The sequence below is a fragment of the Choloepus didactylus genome, chromosome 8 (genome assembly GCF_015220235.1).
Source record: "Choloepus didactylus isolate mChoDid1 chromosome 8, mChoDid1.pri, whole genome shotgun sequence".
NCBI classification, from domain to species: Eukaryota; Metazoa; Chordata; class Mammalia; order Pilosa; family Megalonychidae; genus Choloepus; species Choloepus didactylus.
The window spans coordinates 129,652,407-129,671,457 of NC_051314.1; the positions used below are offsets into that span (position 1 = coordinate 129,652,407).

A 19,051-nucleotide genomic window follows, 5' to 3' on the forward strand; every position below is an offset into this window, starting at 1 on the left:
TAACTGCAGATCCTGAAGAAATTAAAAAAATTATAAGAGGATATTATGAACAACTGTATGGCAACAAACTGGATAATGTAGAAGAAATGGACAATTTCCTGGAAACATATGAACAACCTAGACTGACCAGAGAAGAAATAGAAGACCTCAACCAACCCATCACAAGCAAAGAGATCCAATCAGTCATCAAAAATCTTCCCACAAATAAATGCCCAGGGCCAGATGGCTTCACAGGGGAATTCTACCAAACTTTCCAGAAAGAACTGACACCAATCTTACTCAAACTCTTTCAAAACATTGAAGAAAATGGAACACTACCTAACTCATTTTATGAAGCTAACATCAATCTAATACCCAAACCAGGCAAAGATGCTACAAAAAAGGAAAACTACCGGCCAATCTCCCTAATGAATATAGATGCAAAAATCCTCAACAAAATACTTGCAAATCGAATCCAAAGACACATTAAAAAAATCATACACCATGACCAAGTGGGGTTCATTCCAGGCATGCAAGGATGGTTCAACATAAGAAAATCAATCAATGTATTACAACACATTAACAAGTCGAAAGAGAAAAATCAATTGATCATCTCAATAGATGCTGAAAAAGCATTTGACAAAATCCAACATCCCTTTTTGATAAAAACACTTCAAAAGGTAGGAATTGAAGGAAACTTCCTCAACATGATAAAGAGCATATATGAAAAACCCACAGCCAGCATAGTACTCAATGGTGAGAGACTGAAAGCCTTCCCTCTAAGATCAGGAACAAGACAAGGATGCCCGCTGTCACCACTGTTATGCAACATTGTGCTGGAAGTGCTAGCCAGGGCAATCCGGCAAGACAAAGAAATAAAAGGCATCCAAATTGGAAAAGAAGAAGTAAAACTGTCATTGTTTGCAGATGATATGATCTTATATCTAGAAAACCCTGAGAAATCGACAATACAGCTACTAGAGCTAATAAACAAATTTAGCAAAGTAGCGGGATACAAGATTAATGCACATAAGTCAGTAATGTTTCTATACGCTAGAAATGAACAAACTGAAGAGACACTCAAGAAAAAGATACCATTTTCAATAGCAACTAAAAAAATCAAGTACCTAGGAATCAACTTAACCAAAGATGTAAAGGACCTATACAAAGAAAACTACATAACTCTACTAAAAGAAATAGAAGGGGACCTTAAAAGATGGAAAAATATTCCATGTTCATGGATAGGAAGACTAAATGTCATTAAGATGTCAATTCTACTCAAACTCATCTACAGATTCAATGCAATCCCAATCAAAATTCCAACAACCTACTTTGCAGACTTGGAAAAGCTAGTTATCAAATTTATTTGAAAAGGGAAGATGCCTCGAATTGCTAAAGATACTCTAAAAAAGAAAAACGAAGTGGGAGGACTTACACTCCCTGACTTTAAAGCTTATTATAAAGCCACAGTTGTCAAAACAGCATGGTACTGGCACAAAGATAGACATATAGATCAATGGAATCAAATTGAGAATTCAGAGATAGACCCTCAGATCTATGGCCGACTGATCTTTGATAAGGCCCCCAAAGTCACTGAACTGAGTCATAATGGTCTTTTCAACAAATGGGGCCGGGAGAGTTGGATATCCATATCCAAAAGAATGAAAGAGGACCCCTACCTCACCCCCTACACAAAAATTAACTCAAAATGGATGAAAGATCTCAATATAAAAGAAAGTACCATAAAACTCCTAGAAGATAATGTAGGAAAACATCTTCAAGACCTTGTATTAGGCAGCCACTTCCTAGACTTTACACCCAAAGCACAAGCAACAAAAGAAAAAATAGACAAATGGGAACTCCTCAAGCTTAGAAGTTTCTGCACCTCAAAGGAATTTCTCAAAAAGGTAAAGAGGCAGCCAACTCAATGGGAAAAAATTTTTGGAAACCATGTATCTGACAAAAGACTGATATCTTGCATATATAAAGAAATCCTACAACTCAATGACAATAGTACAGACAGCCCAATTATAAAATGGGCAGAAGATATGAAAAGACAGTTCTCTGAAGAGGAAATACAAATGGCCAAGAAACACATGAAAAAATGTTCAGCTTCACTAGCTAGTAGAGAGATGCAAATTAAGACCACAATGAGATACCATCTAACACCGATTAGAATGGCTGCCATTAAACAAACAGGAAACTACAAATGCTGGAGAGGATGTGGAGAAATTGGAACTCTTATTCATTGTTGGTGGGACTGTATAATGGTTCAGCCACTCTGGAAGTCAGTCTGGCAGTTCCTTAGAAAACTAGATACAGAGTTATCATTCGATCCAGCGATTGCACTTCTCGGTATATACCTGGAAGATCGGAAAGCAGTGACACGAACAGATATCTGCACGCCAATGTTCACAGCAGCATTATTCACAATTGCCAAGAGATGGAAACAACCCAAATGTCCTTCAACAGATGAGTGGATAAATAAAATGTGGTATATGCACACAATGGAATACTACGCGGCAGTAAGAAGGAACGATCTCGTGAAACATATGACAACATGGATGAACCTTGAAGACATAATGCTGAGCGAAATAAGCCAGGCACAAAAAGAGAAATATTATATGCTACCACTAATGTGAACTTTGAAAAATGTAAAACAAATGGTTTATAATGTAGAATGTAGGGGAACTAGCAATAGAGAGCAATTAAGGAAGGGGGAACAATAATCCAAGAAGAACAGATAAGCTATTTAACGTTCTGGGGATGCCCAGGAAGGACTATGGTCTGTTAATTTCTGATGGATATAGTAGGAACAAGTTCACAGAAATGTTGCTATATTAGGTAACTTTCTTGGGGTAAAGTAGGAACATGTTGGAAGTTAAGCAGTTAGGTTAGTTGTCTTTTTCTTACTCCCTTGTTATGGTCTCTTTGAAATGTTCTTTTATTGTATGTTTGTTTTAACTTTTTTTTCATACAGTTGATTTAAAAAAGAAGGGAAAGTTAAAAAAAAAAAAAGAAAAACAAGGAAAAAAATATGTAGTGCCCCCTTGAGGAGCCTGTGGAGAATGCAGGGGTATTGGCCTACCCCATGTTGATGGTTGCTAACATGACCACAGACATAGGCGTCTGGTGGTTTGATGGGTTGAGCCCTCTACCATAGGTTTTACCCTTGGGAAGACGGTTGCTGCAAAGGAGAGGCTAGGCCTCCCTATGGTTGTGCCTAAGAGCCTCCTCCCGAATGCCTCTTTGTTGCTCAGATGTGGCCCTCTCTCTCTGGCTACGCCAACTTGAAAGGTGAAATCACTGCCCTCCCCCCTACGTGGGATCAGACACCCAGGGGAGTGAATCTCCCTGGAAACGTGGAATATAACTCCCGGGGAGGAATGCAGACCTGGCATCGTGGGACGGAGAACATCTTCTTGACCAAAAGGGGGATGTGAAAGGAAATGAAATAAGCTTCAGTGGCAGAGAGATTCCAAAAGGAGCCAAGAGGTCACTCTGATGGGCACTCTTACGCACACCGTAGACAACCCTTTTTAGGTTCTAAAGAATTGGGGCAGCTGGTGGTGGATACCTGAAACTATCAAACTACAACCCAGAACCCATGAATCTCGAAGACAGTTGTATAAAAATGTAGCTTATGAGGGGTGACAATGGGATTGGGAAAGCCATAAGGACCACACTCCACTTTGTCTAGTTTATGGATGGATGAGTAGAAAAATAGGGGAAGGAAACAAACAAAGGTACCCAGTGTTCTTTTTTACTTCAATTGCTCTTTTTCACTCTAATTATTATTCTTGTTATTTTTGTGTGTGTGCTAATGAAGGTGTCAGGGATTGATTTAGGTGATGAATGTACAACTATGTAATGGTACTGTGAACAATCGAAAGTACGATTTGTTTTGTATGACTGCGTGGTATGTGAATATATCTCAATAAAATGAGAAAAAGAAAAAAAGCCAATCCATTTCTGGTACTTTGCTGAACAGCAGCATTAGCAAACTGGAACACGGTCGTTACTTTAAATGTAAATTGATTAAACTCTCCAGTCAAAAGGCAGAAATTGACAGGATGGATAAAAAAGCATGACCCAACTATCTGTTGTTGATAAAAGACTCACCTTAAATTCAAAGACATGAGTAAGCTAAAAGTGAAAGTATGGGGAAAAAATATTTCATGCAAATAGTAACCAAAGGAGAGTTGGGTAACGACACTAATATTAGATAAAATAGACTTAAAGTCAAAGTGTTACAAGGGACAAAGAAGGACATGATATACTGATAAAGGAGTCAATTCAACGAGATATAACAATTATATATATATAAACACCTAACAACAGAGTACCAAAATGTATGAAGCAAATATTGATAGATGTGAAGGGACAATTAGATGGTCCTACATTAATAATAGGAGACTTTAATCCACCATTTTCAATAATTGATAGACCATCTAGACAGAAGATCCATATGGAAATACAAGACTTGAATGATACTATAAACCAACTAGAGCTAGCTGACATATATAGAACACTTCACCCAAGAGCACAAGAATAGATGCACTCCTCAAGTACACATGGATCCTTCTCCAGGACACACCATACACTAAGTCATAAAACAAGTCTTAAATTTACAGGTATTGAAATCATACAATGTATCTTCTCTAGTCACAATGGAATGAAGCTAGAAAACAAAAATAGAGGGAGAAACAGAAAATTCATTTATCTATGGTAATGAAAAAATACACCATTAAACAACCAATGAGTCAAGGAAGAACATACAAGGGAAATTAGGAAATTGGTTTGATTGTAAACTATTTGTCAAGGTAAATCCTAGTGCAAGAAGTTTTATATTGTAACTGAAAAGATTTAAGCTGCTAAAATACTTTATTTTTAAGAGGTGAAATGTAGTACAGGACTGTTTTTTTTTTTTTTTTCCCTTAAGCCCAAAAAACAATTTTTAAGTGTCCCTCCAACCTTAAAAGATCCATTTTTCCTTTCACCAATTTTTTTTTATTCTTATGGAATCCACTCATTTTATTTAAAGGAATAAATTGCAAATTAAGGCACTCCCATATTGAGTACAGACATGGAATCCCTCACATGTAATTTCTCTGGCTTGCTTTTCAGAGTGGTAGGTGAGGACTTTCCACTTCCATTAGATTTATATTGTGAGTTCTCTCATGTGGTATATCATCAGACCAACTACTAAGGGCTCTGCTACAAAGATGACATTCGTATGTATTCTCTCCTGCATAAATATCCTTATATTAACTGAAATAGTACTGATGACTAAAGGCACTACTATATTGATTACAAACATAGTGTTTCTTCAACACGTGAGTCCTCTGGTGTGTTTAAAGGTTAAAGCTATGGCTGAAATTTCTACCATATTAAAAATGTGTAGAGTGAATTCTCTCATTCCATCTGAGGTCTGAATATTGACTGAAGGCTTTCCCACACTGATGACATTCATAGGTTTCTTCTCAAGTTTGAATAATTTCATGTTGTCTAAGGACAGAAAAATTAACATTTTCCATATAGATGACATTCTTATGGCTTCAGTCCACTGTGCATTCTCCCATGTTGCCTGAGGGCAGAACTATGAGAGAAATCTATCCCACATAGATGACATTCATGGGGTTTCTCTCCAGTATAAGTTCCCTCAAGTTTTCTAAGACCTTTCCTCAATTTTTGTAACCTACGATACTAGTATAGTTTATCGTATGATGCCAGTGTATTTTCTTTTCTATCGTAAGTGCAACCCAAGGGACCATTTATGCAAAATAGCAACATGTTTAACTTATCTTAAGGGTGAATGTTAAACAACAGTTAACCTAATAATGAATTTGAAAAAAGTGAGGGGGAGTTACATTAAAAATGATTGTAAATGCTCTATTTTCTAACTTTGTGATTTTTTCAGTATTTGTAAGCAGAATGGCTAAGTTTTAGTTCTCCAAATAAATTCAGAAGACATAAAAAAAAACAAACAAAAACTCTCCCAAAGAAAAGCCCAAGGCCAGATGGCTTCACTGATGAATTTTACCAAATATTCAAAGAAGAATTAATACCAATCCTGCTCAAACTCTTTAAAAAAAAAAAATTGAGGAGGAAACACCTTCTAACTCATTCCATGAGACCAGCATCACCCCAGTACCAAAGCCAGATACAGATACCACAAGAAAAGAAAATTACAGATTACTCTTTATGAATATAGATGTAAAAATTATCAATATGTTATCAGCAAACTGAAACCAATAGCACATTAAAAGAATTATACACTATGATCAAGTGGGATTTATCCCAGGAATGCAAGGTCAATTCAACATGAAAAAATCATAATATAATACACTACACTAATAGAATGAAGGGAGAAAAACACCTCATGATCATCTCAACTGATCCAGAAAACACATTTGACAAAATTTGTTTCATGATAAAATAATTTCACAAAATACCAGGAATAAAAGGAAATGTTCTTAACATGACAAAGTGCATATATGAAAAACCCGCAGCTAACATCATACTCAATGGCAAAAGACTGAAAGTGTTCCTCCTAAATCAGGAACAAGACAAGGATGCCCACTTTCACCACTGCTATTTTATATTGTACTAGAAGTTCTAGCTAGAGCAATTCAGCAAGAAAAAGAAATAAGACATTCAAATTGTAAAGCAAGAAGTAAAACTTTCCCTATTCATAGATTACATGATCCTATATGTAGGAAACCACCAAAAACTACAACAAAGCTACTAGAGCTAATAAATAAATTCAACAAAGTAATAGGAAAAAGATCAACACACAAAAATCAGTGGTGTTTTCATACCACTGAACAATCTGGAAAGCAAATCAAGAAAAATATTCCAATTACAACAGCAACTAAAAGAATCAAATATGTAAGAATACATTTAACCAAGGATATAAGGACTTGGACACAGAAAGCTACAAACATTACTAAATTTTAAAAGACCTAAATAAAAGGAAGGACAGTCCATGTTCATAGACTGGAAGTCTACATTTGTTGAGATATTAATTCTACTCAAAGTGATTTACAAATTCAATGCCATCCCAATCAAAACCCCAACAGCCTTCTTTGTAGAAATGGAAAGTCAATCATCATATTTATATGGAAGGGAAAGGGGCCCTGAATAATCAAAAACATCTTGAAAAGATAAACAAAGTTGGAGGACTCATACTTCCTGAACTTAAAAATTATTACAGAGCTACAGTAATCAAAAAAGTATGGTATTGCACAAGGACATAAACTAATGGAATAGAACTGAGGGTTCAGAAATAAATCCTCACATCATGGCCAACTGATTTTTGACATAGTGCTTTTCCCCACTCAATGGGGAAAAAAAATGGTCTCTTCAACCAATGGTGCTGGGGAAACTGGATATCCAAATGCAAAAGAATGAAGTTAGATCTCCTATATCACACCATATACAAAAATTAATCAAAATGAATCAAGGTCCTAAATATAAGAACTAGAACTATAAAACTCCTAGAAGAAAATACAGGGAAACATCTTCAGGACTTTGTATTAGGCAATGGATTCTTAAGATTTTATACCAAAAGCACAAGTGGTGCAGCCACTGTGGATAAGTCTGGTGGTTCCTTAGAAAGTTAAGTATAGAATTACCATGTGACCTGGCAATCTTACTTCTAGTTATATGCCACAAGAAGTGAAAACAAGGACTCAGACAGATATCTGTATACTGCAACATTATTCATAATTGCCAACCCAAGTGTCTGCCAATGGATTTGGATAAGTGGATAAACAAAATGTGGTATATCCATACAATGTAATATCATTCAGCCAAAAAAAAAAGGGAATGAAATCTGATACATGCTACAACATGGATGAACCATGAAGACATCATGAATGAAATAAGCCAGACCCAAAAGGACAAATATTGTATGATCTCATGTCAATGAAATAAATAGAATATGCAAATTCATAGTCAGAAATCAGAATTCAGATTACCAGGGTCAGGGGGTGGGGGTGGGGAATTGGAAGTCAATGCTTAATTGATGGAGAATTTCTGTTTGGGGTGATGGAAAAGTTTTGGTGATGGATGGCAGCGATGGTAGCACAACATTGTAAATGTAATTAACACCACTAAATTGTCTACTTGAAAATGGTTAAAATAAGAAATTTTATGTTCTATACATTTCATCACAGTAATTTTTTTTTTAAGTTAAATGCAAACAACAACAACAACAAAAAAAAAAAAACAGTAGGGAGAGAAACTTGTTTTATTATCAGTTCAGGTGAAAAAAGGCCTGGAGGTTTTAGATGATATAAGCTCAGAATGAATTACAAGTGTGTGGAAGCAACTTAAAAGGAAAATCAGATCATCGGGCGCAAGGCCCTCTGTCCCTCTCCTACCCTCCTTCCTGCTTTCAATAAACATTTAGGGAACATCCACTTGTTGAAGGCACTATAGAGAAAATACAGCCTCTTTAATTAATGGGCACAAATACATGTCCCACACTGATCTCATACACATTAAACGAGGTGCATATTTTAAGAGGACTGAGTCCCCTTCTAGAATATCAAGTCTGTCCTAGTCACTGCTGTATTCCCAGCACCTGCAAGAGGGCCTGACAGGCAAGAGGGGATTCACAAATTCTGGCTGAATAAACAGTGACAAATTAACAAACATCCAAAGGAGGGTGATGAGGACAGTGACAAGTGAGAAGTCATGTCATATAAAGACAACAGAAAGATGTTCTGGCTAAAGATGAGATGACTTAGAGGATATGGTAATTCCCTCCAAACATCAAAAATATCAAAAGTGCTGCCATGTGGAAAAGCAAGTAGACCTACTCTCTGTCACCCCAGGAGACTGCATTAGGACCAGTAGGTGGGAGTTACAAGGAGGCAGAACTCTCTAACAAATTGCTGCACAGCTCTGCAAAGCAATCAGACTGCAATGGGGTGACCCCCTGTCAGGGATGCTCCAGGGTAGAGTCCTGCCTGGGGCAGGAGGGTGGGGGACATGAGTTTCAGGGTTCTTTTCTTACCCCAGAGCCTATAATTCTAAGTGGTGACATGCTTGTAGATAAATTCCCCCGATAGTCTAATCTCTGTGGTCATGCATCATCATGCCTAGGAGAGAAGAGACCAAAGACGATAAAGAGTTCAATTCTTATGCCCCCTCAATTGACCGCAGTGATCATTTGGAAGGCTGCGCTAGGCTGCACTGGGGCTGGGCCACCACTGATTACGAGATGGAGGACTGAGGGCAATGTGTTTGCTATTTTGGGTCTAGACCCCTGGGCTTGGTGGCCTACCTCAAAGAAGGTCATTTTCCAAGCTCATTGCTAGGTCCATGTCCCCATCACATGTTTTCCTAGGCATGACAGAGGAGGGGCTGCCTCCATCAGCCTCTGGGACAGGGGAGGCTCACTCAGTGTGCCCACAGCTCTCGCTGCTCGTCCATCTTCCTCTACCCATCCCTCAAGTGGCCTAAGGTTTTGAGAGGTGAGAAAGCAGCCCTTCCCAAGTAGCTGGGGATTGGTGCACCGCAGCTTTTCCAAATACCCGTCTCTTATTTTCCTCCCCACCCCTCACTGTTCAACAAATAAGATTTGTGTGCCTTCTGTTTGCAAGGATAGCTGGAGACTGGGGGGAACAGGGATACCTCAGACAATACACAACTGCCCCAGGGAGACCCAAAAGGAACATATAGCCACGAGGCCCACAGACCTGGCTTTCAAAGCTATCTAGGAGCAGAGTGACCTCAGACAAGTCACTAAATTGGTCTCTGCCCCAGCTTCCTCAGTTATAACTTCTATGTTGTAGAATTACTGTGACAGTAAAGGAACTAGTGTATGTGAGGTCTCCTGTGCTGCTGGCACAGCCTATGTCCTCAGCTAACATTTGCTGTTATTGCCCTCGTCAGTGGTCATGAGATGGGAGGAATAAGGGGCTTTCAGAGGAAAGTGAGAACGTCTACACAAATATGAGCGTGTGCGTGCATGTGGGTGTGTGGCTGAGGCAAGGGTTCATGGAAGAGGCAGAAAGTCTTGAGCAGCCCTGAAGATGGGCTGTTCCAGGCAGAGGAAACAGGCACTCTGCAAGAGAACCCATAGAGGGTGGGTGTCAGCCAAACAGCCAGCAGCTCCCCTGGCTGGAGGGGGCGGCACTCAAGGAGGCATCGAAGGGACCACCTCCTCCTGGTGTGGGAGAAGGAGTGGGACAAGGATGGCTTAGACGGTGCCTGGGGTCCCTGTCCTACGACCTCCAAAGATGGGCCCTACCCCTCAGGGCTGCCCCCCATGGCCATCACTATCAGAGGCTGCGGGGAGAAGGGAGTCCCCATGCCCCACCTGTAAATGCTGCTTCTCCTCCCCTGCCTCTATCCTTTCCCCACCCCCGCACAGCAGACCCTGAATCTGGGCTCTTGCCTTCACCTTTATTTTCTCTACTCACTGGGATAATTAAGAATGATCTGCTAATTATGTAGGCGGCTGATTGAGCACTTAGTAACCTTGGGGGCCAACAGGTGCCAATCAGCAGAGAAGGGGGTGGATGGAGGAAGGGTGCAGTAGAGACTAAGGAGGAAGTGAGGAAAGGGAAAGCATGGGGAAGGTAAAAAAAAAAAAAAAGGGGAGAAAAGGGAGGAGAAGGGGGGGAAGAGGAGATGGGGAGAAAGGGAGGAGGTAGGAAGAAAAAAAAAGAAAGAAAGGAAATAGAGCTTTGATGAGAAAATTAACACGTTCCCAGGAGGAAGGTGCTGGAAAGTGGCTGCTGCTTCTCAGGCAAGGTGGCTGGCCTGGCAGAAGAGGGCATCTAATTCCACACTGGATCTGTCCAGCTCTTCTTCCCCAGGCCATTCCAACCAGTGATGGAGGTGATGTCTGTGGACAGGTATTTTGTTTTGGAGCCCGGCTTTTCCTAGGGGCAGCTGGAGGGAGAGGGGAAGACCCAGCAGGCAGAAAGAGAAGCCAGGGAGGGGGCTGGAAGGAGTGGAGTAGAAGAGCCTGCACAAGGTACTTGTCATTCTCTCCAGTCTCCAGTCTCGAAAGGCTCCCCACTGCGGGAGAGCAGGAGGAGGGAGCCCAGCTTGGAATGCTAATTTTCCATGAGCTCACTTACCCGCAGAACTGGGCACAGGCCCAGTGAGGCCGAGGGGGCCGGCTGGGGCTGGGCCTGAGATAGGGGAGCAGTGGAGAGGGGAGATAGAAGAGAGTGTCTCTTCTTCCCCGACCTGTCTTTTCTTTGCAAGAGGTACCAAGCAGGAGGAGAATGTTTAACGGGGGTAGGATTTGAAGCTGGGGTCACATCCCCACCGCAAAAGCCCATGAAATATGCAAAGCCCACAACCTTGTGGGTGGCTGCACGGGAGGCAGGCAGGCAACTGAAGCAAGATCTCAGAACTCCCACTCCCACCCCTTCATCGCTGGCTCCTCCCCTTCCTCCACCCTCCCGTCCCAATCCCTCATCATGTCCTGTCATTGCTTCCTCTGAGAAGTCTCTCACCCAGCCCTCATCCTCACCCCTCTCAGGCCTGAACGACAGTAACAGATAGCTTCCAGAGCCCCTGGAACCTGCTCCTGTCCACCCTGTGAAAGCTGCCTGACCAATCTTCCTGAATCTCTTCTGTCCGTCACTCCCCTGCTCAAGAACCTGTTATGGCTCCCTATAACCCCCATATCAAGCTCAAAGCCCTGTCCAGGTGGGAGGACCCCCACGGGCCTTAACTTACTTATCCCAACTCCCCCTCATCTGCCATGGAGCACACCATGGCCCACTTACCGGGAGGGCACAGAGGACGCAAGGCAGAGCCCCCAAGTTGTGCACATGCCAGAGCAGGGGCGAAGCCCAGAGACACATGGAAAGGCAACCGTTTATGCCTTATTCTGTGGCTAAGGAACCAAATGGATGGGACAGGCAACAGCATCTGTGCTGCCAGGTTAAAGGCACCTCCCTTGAGGCCAGCCTCCCTGCAGAGCCCCTGATACCCCATGCTCCAGGCCACCCCTGCATGCCCGCCCTCCTACCCTGCCTAACCACAGCCTGTCCCTCCCACAGCCTTGTGCAGGCCCCCTCCTCCAGGCAGCCTTCTCTGACTATGTGTAGCAGGCACTGCCCCTTATTCAAGTAATGGCTGCCAATTCCTTTTGAGGTATCTCTCTCTCCGATATGCCTGGTCCCTGCTCTTCAGGTGGGGTCCAAACAGGGCTCAGGGGTGGTGATGCAGGTGACAATCAGGGTCACAGCCTCCTGGCCCCAGCAATTGGTTCTGGGATGGGATGAGACCCAGTCCCAGCCAAGGAGGCAAGTGACTTCTGGAGGAAATGCTGGCACAGAACAAGGCACCCTTTCCTGCTGGGCCGCACCTTCAGTGAGGAGCTCCTGGCTGTCACTTGCCACCACAAGAGCAAGGACTATGTGGGAATGAAGCCCACTCAAAAGCAGGGTTGGAATGCAAGCAAAACCAGGACCTGATGACATCATTTAAGCCTTTCAACTCTGAAGCCTGCTCTATTGTTTGGTTACTTTTTGCTTAAACTTGTTTGGGGAATTCTTAGTGATAAACATGCCCATTCTTATGTATTTCTCTCTTCTCTAGATTCCCAGAAGCCCAAGCAGTTTGTGCTGTGCAATCAAGCAACCACCTAGCCCTAATACTTTCCCACTCTGGACCGTAAGCTCCTTGAGGACGGGAACCACAGTGTGTGCATCTTTGGTGTCGCTTGAGGTCCAGTAAAATCTTGGGCTTGTGGTGGGAGATTGGTGGAGTGACCTGGAGCCTGGTGGGGAGGGAGGCTGGCCCCAGGTTCGGGGCTCCTGAGAGGCAGGCTACCCCAGCCCCAGAGCCATCCTCATCCATGCGTAGGAGGACACGAAACCATCCACAAGGTGCCAAATATCTGAACAGGAAAGGAAAGTATGCCAAACCCAGTGCTGCCTTAGAGAATGGCAAACATGCAGTCACACTCCTGGCGAGGACACACAAAGATTTCTGATGGACCATTCTGGCATCTGCTCCAGCACTGGACGGGACGTGGGGTGTCCAGAAGCTGGGACTGATGGCTCTGAAAGGCCTGTGTCCTCTTGCTTATGTGTCCCTTGGGCAAATTTAGCACAAAAATAAGCACAAAGGAGGACCTGACGCATTCTCTAACTATGGATAGCAAGTTGATGGATGGTGACTGTAGGTAGCAACTGAGTAGCAATGTTATTGATGCGTAAGAGCCAACACTCACTCAACGTGTGCTATGTGCCAGGCACTGATTTACACATACTCATTCCTTTGCATGTTTTAATTCATTTACTCCTTACAATAATCCAATGAGGAAGTACTATCATCATCATAATTTTACAGATGAAAACACCGAGGCTGAGAGAAGCTAAATAATTTGCCCAAGATTATGGAGCAAGCAAATGGGAGAGCTAGATTGGAACCCAGACCATCTGCTCCAGAGTCAACCCCTTGCCCACTCCCATGCCCTGCTCCTTGGTTACACTTACATTCCGAATAGGCTTGGATGTGTCAGTGGGCAGTTAAGAGGCAGAGGAATCCAGGGAGCCTGGTGTTTACACCAAGTCCAGCTGGAGACAATGGCCACATTCCCAAACCTCCACCCCAACTGGTTTGGGAAGGCTCCTGGGAAGAGGTAGACATACAACTGGTGAAGTAAGAAGAGACTGTGTGGTGAAGGAGCAGGGGATTCCAGATCCGCAGTACCACCTGGGGAAGGCAGAGGATAACTCGGACCATCACAGGAACACAAGTCGGGCAGCCAAATACCTCACACTGGGTGGGATACCAGATCCCCTGTGTGAGGGACAGTGGGGACAGCCAGGAAGGAGAAGACCTAGGCCCATCTCACAGTGCTTATGACCAGAGAAAGAGGATCTGTATTCAGGACAAAAAGTCTGGGAACTTTGCAAGGAATCAGCAAATACCATTGATTCATCCATTGAATCATTCATGTTAAGGAAACACTGAGAAATCATTACAGAAATCAAGGACTGTGCTAGGTCACCCATTAGTGACCTCTATGGCTCTGCCCGCCTTGCCCTCATGCCCCTCACTCAAGACACACTGGCTTCCTTTCAGGTCTTCCCATGCAGGGCTTTAGCTCATGCCCTACTTTTTCCCTGGAATGTTTCTTCTTCCCGATTTATCCACCTGCAATAACACCTACACACCCTTCAAATTTTACCCTAAATATTTCTTCACATATGCCTCTCTGATACCCCCAGACCAGGTGAGGCCTCCTATGATAACTCCCCGAGCACCTTCTACCCCCTTGCAGAGAAGCCATCTAACACAGAGTACCTGGGCAAGTCTCTTAGACTTTCTTTGCCTCACTTTCCTCACCTATAAAATGGAGATGAAAACAGTACCACCTATAAATCATAAGCATTAAATGGGCTAATAAGTAAAGCACGGAGATTGATGGTAGCACATGGTAAATGCTATATATATGTATATTATAAAAATTATTACCAATAGGACTTATCACAATTATAATTAATCATGAAATTGGTCCCTTAAAGTCCATCAGTCCTTCCGAAGTATATACTCCAGGTTGGGCAGGGACTCTGTCTTATTTGTTGCTGTATTTAGAGATCAGCACAGCGCCTCACACAGAAAACGTATTCAATAAATATCTGTTGTTTGCAGGCGTGAGTGCAGGAATGGGTGCCCCGGCAGGAGGAAGAGCTCAAACTGGGAGAACAGCAGTGCCTGGGACTTGCAGGAACCCCAGGAAATTCAGGGGGGACAGGGACAGTGGGTAGTGAGCTCTGGCTCTTATGAGAAAGGTTTCCAAACTGTGCCCCTTCCTGGGGCCCCTCCAGCACAGGGAAGCCAGCTGGGCCTCCCAAGCCCAAGAATCCCCAAAGGGGCTGCTCCCAAAGGGTGTGCTCCTCTAGACCAGGTGGAGGTGGGGGGTAGCACCTACCTGCTAAAGATGTCTCCAGAGACCTTCTGTAGGTACTGCAGGGCATCCGCCACCTGCTGGATGGCCTCCTCTCGCCGCAGGTCCGGCTGGATGAGGGGCACGGCGTAGGTCTGACCCACCAAGGAGGGCTGGGTCCTCACGGGAGTCATGGTGCCTGTGGTGGGAACCAGAGAATCAGGACAGCGTCACATCCACCTACCACAGGGCACAGCCCCGCCCTGCCTCTCACCCCAGTGGTCCGCCTGTGTGGTGGGGAGAGGGTGAGGGAGCCCTGGGCGGGAGGCCAGGAACTCACAGAAGATGGCGTTCAGTTGATGGCTGCTGAGTGAACGCGAGAGGGCGAGGGCAGACCAGGAACTGGGAAATGGGTAGGGACAACAGACAAGGTGCAACGTTCACTGCACACACACACCGCCCCCCCCAAACCATAAGGCACCTGGTACCCCACTAGGCACCTGTTCTGTACATTCCCTCATTTCAGCCTCTCAAGGCTGGGTACACAAGAAACTCTGGCTGCAGAGTAAAAAAGTGGCTGGAAACAGGAATGGACTTGGGGGAAAACTGCCTGAGTCAAGTGGCAAATGGCACCCTGGTCTGGAAAAGCACAGAAAATGTGGACTCCTGGGTTCTTCTCACTTTGGCCCCTGTGGGGGGCTGTTCCTGACATTGGTGAGGCAGTGGCTAGTGGCTCTGGGTAAAGGATGTTAGGACTCTGCTCATGCAGAATGAGGGGGCAGGGAACAGGAAGGGAAAAACACTCTGAATTGCAAGGCGAGGGCAGAGTCTATTTATAATGGGTTTAATTAACTCCGCTCCCTGGTGCCACTAAAGCAGCAATCACACTGCAGACAGCACTGATTTGATTGGCAAGAGCCGTGCCAGGCAGAATGTTAAGGCACCAAGCCCCTATAAATAGGCTAATCACAACCCCTCTCTGGAAGGCAGTGAGGAAGACATTAATCAGGCCTGGCACTGTGCCGCAGACATGCTCTCCTAGGTAGCATATGGCGGGGGGGGGGGGGGGCTGCTTGTAACAGAGGTGTGGGTGAGGCTGGGTAAGTGTGGCAGGAGGGCCCAGGAGGCTTCGTCTGGGCCTAAAGTTCTGGGTGGCCTTAGGTAAGTTGCTTGCTTTCTCTGAATCTCTGACTCCATTTTCCCATTCTGCAAACTGAGAACTGGTACTGCTCTGTAAGACACTGATATTCCAAATGAACCAGGCCAACATCTTCACCAAGCTGGAGCCTCCTCTTTTATGCCCTCTATTGGCTTCCCCAGTCCTTTTCTTCTACCCTACTGGTTCTCTCCCTCACTTCAAAGGCCAGCACTTTTCTTCATCCGAGTTGACCCTTTTGCTTTTCAACTTCTTCTCCAGCTGTGAATTCTCCCTTTCCACTCAATTTCCAGGAAGGACTTCCTCAGCTTCCCAGACCTGAACCTGCCTTGAATCCTCACCAGCACCCAAGAGCTACTCCGCACCTCCTCACTTCTCTTCTTTTCTATCAAATGACCAAAGCAGGGGCTGCTGACCCCTAACCATCTGAGGAACCTAACCTGCTGAGGGTTATTTGCATTTATACTGATTTGTATTTATACGGATGTAGATTTGCTGGCCATCCTAACTTACTTCTGTGCCTCAGTTTTCCCATTTGTAAGACTGGGAGGAGGGAAAAGGTTGAAGACACTTCCTGGCCACATCTTGAGATGCACTCCTCATCATTAGTTATCACACCTGGGATACGTGTGTATTAGGTAGGGGTAGGGAGGGTTGTGCAGGCACACATCTCTTAACAAGGAATCAGCAAGCCCATTAAAAGATCAAGAGGCAGAGGAGAGGTGGTTAGCTGCTTGTTCATTGTCTACAAACACCTCCTGATCATCTACTAGCTACCAGCCACAATTACAACAAAAGATGACTAAGACACCATACTAGCTGGGGAGACAACCTCAAAAACAATCAAGACCTCGTGATCAGTGCTTTATCCAGTCGAGAATACAACTTGGGGAGGACAGAGGAAGGAGTGGTAAATTCCTTCTGGAGCTAGGGAGTCAGGAAATGCTTCTTAGCAGAAGCTGTACCTTCTTGTCAGTTCCCAGGGTGTGGGTGGGGAGAACACTCCAAGCACAGGTGTGTTAGGGGGCTGGCAAGTGGTTCCTTGAGTAAGTGGTAGGAAAAAGGAGTTGGATGGGGCCTGTAGGAAGGAATGAACCCCTTGGATTTTTGCTGTCCAGTCTGGGAGACACTACATACATGCAGCTACTGAGCACTTGAAATTCAGGCCAGTGATGTACTGTAAGTGTGAAAATATATGCCGAATTTCAAAGACTTGACATGAAAAAAAGAATCAAATAATCCCAATATTTTTGTAATATTACCTGTTGAAATGATGTGTTTTGGATTTATTGGCTTAAATAAATTACTAAATTTCACCTGTTTTCTTCCCTATCAAAATCACATGTGACTGTAATTAACAGCACCGAAATATATGTCTGAACGCAATTAAAAGGGGAAATGTTACATTGTATATGGTGAGAGAATAAAAATTAAAAAAAAAGAAAAAGTCCATGGAACTACACTACCAAAATAGTGAATCCTAAATTAAACCATGGACTACAGTTAACAGTACAATTATAAAAATGTTCCAGCATCAACTGTAACAAATGTTCCACACCAATGCAAGGTGTTAACAGGCTGTTATATGGGAATCCTGTATTTTATACATAATTGTTTTGTAAACCCACAACTTCTCTAAGAAGGGAAAAAAAAAGCAAAAATAACCACACACACACACACACAAATCACATGTGTGGCTCGCCATATGTTCTTTATTGGGCAGCACTGCCTTAGAGAATCTGACGAGAACTACATAGATTCTCCCAGGAAAAACAACTTACACACTATACTCCTCCGTCACAATGCGTTTTATAATTTCGGAAGTGCATGGAACCCATCCCCAAAACCGTCCAAGGATATCCCTTCCCTGAGTCTGTACCAGGTTACAAACCTCTGCTGTAGGCAATCAGGAAGCAAGCATGATTAAGGCTGTGTGGGTTCCACTAAAAGGGGCCAGGAATGGAGGGGCACTGGCCAGCCTCGGTGAGGCATGGGAGCTGCAAAAGGAACGTCTGAGGATTCAGTTTAGCCGATTCCTAAAAGAAAGAGCCCACAGGCTGGGCAAGCACGTGAGGGTCACAGGGTCCCGCGGGTTGCGTGAGGAAGCGGGAAGCTCCGAAACCCAAAGCCAGTTTTCCAGCAGACCCCCGCCCCTTGGGCCTCGCCCTCACTCCCGAGAGTAAGGGTGCGGGACGGGGTGAAGGGTCTGGCTCCGCGGGTGGAAAGTCCCGGAACAACAGAACATCTCTTACTGGTGGGCAGCAGGTCAAGCGGCAGAGTCGGAAATAAGCTCGGGCGCAGCGTCTGCGGTCCCGGCCGCCTCTCGCAGGCGCTCCCTTGCCCCGGGGCCCGCAGTCACCGCTCGGCGCCGAGCCTCTGGGCGAAGGAAGGGGTCGCGGGGGCCTGCGGCCCACCCTGCTCAGCTGCCGCAGGCCCTCCCCGGAGTCCCTCCCCTAATTTCCTCCGCGTCCCCCTGCCCTGCCCCGCCCCATCCGGGAACAGGGCCGCGCTCGCCCCGCCCATGAGTCGCACTTCCTGCCATGACCGGGCTGCTTCTCCCTCGCTACTTCCTAGCAGCCGCGAGCCTGCCGACCTCCCGCCGCACGTGGGCAGGGTGCTACGCCACCCTCACCTGCGCCGCCCCTCACCTGCGCGCCGCGGCCCGCCAGGCTCCGCCACGGCGCTTCCGCTCTACTCGGGCCGTGGGGTCCTAGCGCCGCCGGCTCGCGCGGAACTCCCTCGCGGTGATCCCCGACTCTGCAGACCCTCTTCCCACGCCTCTGTCCTCTCACCGCCTTCGCTCAGGCTCAGACCTGCGCTGTCCGCGGGGCTCGGCTCTTCAAGGCAGCCCTGTGTGTACCTTGGTGACTGACAAGAACCCGCCTTCGTCTCTAGCCATCTGTACTTAACTGATCTCACAAATCTTTCTGCGGCCCCTGATTTTCTTGTCTTTGCCTTAGTGTCAGTCCTCCCCGAAAACATTTAACTTCAGCTTCTAGGGCTACAACGAAACCCTTGACATCAGCATGGATGGAAAA

General features: G+C 44.8%; 1 protein-coding gene across 3 annotated transcripts in view; it reads right to left on the reverse strand.

Annotated features, from left to right (window-relative positions):
• The window catches only part of WASHC1 (WASH complex subunit 1), a 53,600-nt gene extending 35,128 nt beyond the window's left edge, over nucleotides 1–18,472 (reverse strand). For all 3 annotated transcript variants that reach the window (XM_037845050.1, XM_037845051.1, XM_037845052.1), the window contains exons 1-2: nucleotides 18,266–18,472; nucleotides 14,903–15,056 (exon numbers count right to left, since the gene is read on the reverse strand). In XM_037845050.1, coding sequence (XP_037700978.1) covers nucleotides 14,903–15,051 — 149 coding nt within the window. In that variant the 5' untranslated portion in view covers nucleotides 15,052–15,056; nucleotides 18,266–18,472. The remainder of the gene's footprint in view (nucleotides 1–14,902; nucleotides 15,057–18,265) is intronic.
• Nucleotides 18,473–19,051: the final 579 nt, after the last annotated feature.